This window comes from Olea europaea, chromosome 4 (genome assembly GCF_002742605.1).
Source record: "Olea europaea var. sylvestris chromosome 4, O_europaea_v1, whole genome shotgun sequence".
NCBI lineage: Eukaryota > Viridiplantae > Streptophyta > Magnoliopsida > Lamiales > Oleaceae > Olea > Olea europaea.
In genome coordinates, this window is record NC_036240.1 from 11,180,511 (window position 1) to 11,184,021 (window position 3,511).

General features: G+C 33.2%; 1 protein-coding gene and 1 pseudogene across 1 annotated transcript; one reads left to right on the top strand and one right to left on the bottom strand.

Annotated features, from left to right (window-relative positions):
- Positions 1-1,128: 1,128 nt before the first annotated feature.
- LOC111393030 (ethylene-responsive transcription factor ERF062-like) lies at positions 1,129-1,742 on the top strand. Its single transcript, XM_023018432.1, has 2 exons — positions 1,129-1,218; positions 1,337-1,742. The coding sequence occupies exons 1-2, from the start codon at positions 1,129-1,131 to the stop codon at positions 1,667-1,669; spliced, it is 423 nt and encodes a 140-aa protein (XP_022874200.1). The 3' UTR covers positions 1,670-1,742.
- Positions 1,743-2,122: 380 nt separating this feature from the next.
- On the bottom strand, positions 2,123-3,272 carry LOC111393031 (annotated as a pseudogene).
- Between the last annotated feature and the right edge of the window lie 239 nt (positions 3,273-3,511).

The window sequence follows — 3,511 nt, forward strand, 5'->3', positions numbered from 1 at the left end:
TAAAAATTAACCATTCAACACATCCATATGGTCGAGTTCATAATTGTCCACTAATAATAAATTCATCACATAAATGTATACCTATATAATATCTAATATTATATGCAAATAAGTTTCAAGTTTCTAGCAATTAAATCGTCTAAACTCTTTTAGACAAATGGATCGGATTAATTAAATAATTAATTAATTAATCATATTAATCGATTATTTAATTAGCTGGAATATTTAACTAAAGTCAAATTTTAATTAAATAATAAATTAGAGTCCAACTCTAATTCAACAATTATATGGCGAGATTATTTAATTAAAATCAAATCTTAATTAAATATCAAATTAGAGTCAAACTCTAATTTCACAATTTAAGGCGGTGGTATTTAATTAAAATCAAATTTTAATTAAATAACAAAATTAGACTCTAACTCTAATTCTAATAATTAAGGGCGAATTAATTTAATTAAAATCAAAATTTTAATTAAATACCAAATTAGAGTCCAACTCTAAATTCAAGAAGAAATTTAGGGCTAGACAATTTAATTAAAATCAAATTTTAATTAAATGTGAAGTTAGAATCCAATTCTAATTACAAGAATATATTCGGGTGAATAACCAATTAAAATCAAATTTTAATTAAGTATAAATTAAAGTTAAACTTTAATTTAAATTGAATTAATATTTTAATACAGGATAACACTCCTAAATAAAATAAAAATTCAATTGGGTCAAAGTTTAATGTTTAAGTCAAAATCCAATTTTAACGAAAATATAATGTCGTCAATTTTAAATAAGATTTTAATTTGGGTCAAAATTAGAAGTCTAGTCAAAATAGGTCAAAACCCATATAAAATAAAATTTAAAACCATTTTAAAATCTAAATTCAAATCCCCTTTTGAAATTTACGTTTTGGCCCATTTTCAAATTAAACTCAAGACCTCTCAATTTCGCAAATTTCATGCAGGCCCTTCATATTTCGAAAATTTCAGAATAGATTTTTCAAAATTGCAAATTGACCCTAGTTTAAAAATTTCCAACAGAGTCCCTTAATTTCCCAAATTACGGAACAGGTCCTTTTTTTTTTTAAAAGTACTACTAAATTGCAGAGAAGGACCTCCAATTTCTCAAATTGCAGACATGCCCTTCCTTTTAAAATTACAACTTGACCCTTTAGGAAATAATTGCAGACAGGGTCCCCCAATAACTTTAATTGCAGAGGAACCCCCCGTCTCCACCCGATTTCTGAAAACCCTAAAATTTTTTTTTTCTTTCTCTTGCCTCATGGGGCGGCGACAGGCGCCGCCCCTTCCCTTCATCGCCCGGCAGAAGGCGCTGCCAGTAGCAGATTAATGCCAATTCCATGAATAATAATACCACGGCACTTCTCGAAGCCAAGTTGCAAGCAATATCATCACAAGGAATGCTGGCAACTTCAAACAAGACCACTGATCCACCATCGACATCACCAACAAAGTCATTTTTGCATGAAGAGTTGGAAAGTTCAAACCAAAGTTCAGCAAGAAAAGAATGGCCATTAACGGATTTGGAGAAAAAAGTTGCAGGATTGACCCAAGTGAGCCAAGAAGGGATATCAGGTATTGATACAGTTCAGTTAAGCAGAATGCCATCTCTGGACATGGACACCATCTGGGATGCGCTTCTAGTTTCAGATTCATAAAATCGTGATTCATGTACATAATAAACTCCACGAGTTCTCATGTTTGTGTTGATTCAGGTTATCTTCATTAAACACACACACACACACAATGTCTCATTCAAAATAATATTTTGGTTTCCACAATTAGATTATGATCTTATTGTACTGTTGTGTATCTTTTTTGATGCATTTTCTTTTAGAATTTATAAGTTTCAAAGTTGTTAGAAAACAGAGAAGAAGTATGAAAACTGGAAAATATTTTTTGAGTTGTGTTTATAATACAAGGTATACACCCTATTTATACAAGAGAGCCTATGCTATAAAATGAGAAAGATACAATAAATCCTATAATTAAGCAATTTCTAATCCCCATAATTAAGCAATCCCATTAATCATGCTACAATCACACAAATTATGCTAACACCTCCCCTCAAACTCAAGATGGTATTGTAGATGTCATTTTGAGTTTGCATTCTAAGTCGTGAAAACGCGACGCAGGTGAATTTTAGTAAAGATATTAGCAGTCTGATCAGAGGAAGATACAGATTCTAAATGGAGAGTACCAAGAGTAACATGATGGCGAATAAAATGACAATCAATCTCAATGTGTTTAGTGCACTCATGAAACACATTATTATGAGCAATTTGAATAGCACTTCAATTATCACAATGAAGAGCAATAGAAGATGAGTGAGAGAGACCCATATCTTCTAATAAACAACAAAGCCAAAGTAACTCCACAGTAGCATATGCAAGGGCACGATATTTTGACTCTGTACTAGAACGAGCCGTGACAATCTGCTTCATACTGTGCCAAGAAATAAGTGAGTTGCCCAAAAAGAAATAGTAACCAGTGGTGGAACGACGATCTGTAGGATCACCAGCCCAATCTGCATCAGAATATCCAAATAATACTAGAGAAGAGTGAGAAGAAAAATGAAGTCCATGAAAAAGAGTCCCCTTCAAATAGTGAAGTATCCGAAGAATAGTATAGAAGTGAGATGTGCGAAGAGCGGCCATAAACTGACTAACCAAGTAAACTGCATAGGCAATATCAGGCTGTGTCACAGTTAAATAGATCAAGCTCCCAACAAGTTGGCGATAGAGAGTAGGATCATCGAGAGGAGAACTATCCATAGGAGTAAGCTTGACATTTGACAGTCTTATTGTTTGTGATCCCAACTCGAGAAAGCAAATCAGAAGCATACATTGCCTGAGAAAGATAGTAGCCATCTGAGTTGGATGAAACTTCAAGTCCCAAGAAATAACTTAGAGGACCAAGATCTTTCATCTCAAATTGTTGATTTAGACACTGCTGTAATTGTGAAATACAGGTTGCATCATCACCAGTTATTATCATATCATCAACACAAAGAAGCAGGAAAACAATGCCATTATCAGTACGACGAATAAATAAAGCAGAATCATGTGGACTAGAAATAAAACCAAACTGAGTAATAGTGGAACTGAATTTGGCAAACCAGACTTGTGGTGCTTGTTTTAACCCATATAAGGTACTTTGAAGCTTACATACTTTATTAGAAGGATGAGGAAATCTAGGTGGAGGATGCATATAAACTTCTTCTTGGAGATCACCATTTAGAAATGCATATTTGACATCCATCTGAAGGAGTTTCCAACATTTTACAGTGACAAATGGCCAATAGACTACGAAGAGAGGTAATTCAAGCAAATGGAGCAAATGTTTCTTCATAATCAATACCATATTCTTGACTATAACCTTTGGCCACTAAATGCGCTTTGTAACGCTCAACAGATCTATTTGAATGATTTTTTTTAAACCCATTTACATCCTATGGGAGTTTTGCCATCTGGATGATTAACCAAATCTCGAGTACGAGT

What these genes read in the sequence shown, in the direction of transcription:
- LOC111393030 (XM_023018432.1), top strand. Translation starts at nt 1,129, where the DNA reads ATGCCCTTCCTTTTAAAATTACAACTTGACCCTTTAGGAAATAATTGC. An exon ending in TAATTGCAGAGGAACCCCCC is followed by an intron (nt 1,219 to 1,336) that starts GTCTCCACCCGA and finishes TGCCAGTAGCAG; the next exon opens with ATTAATGCCAATTCCATGAA.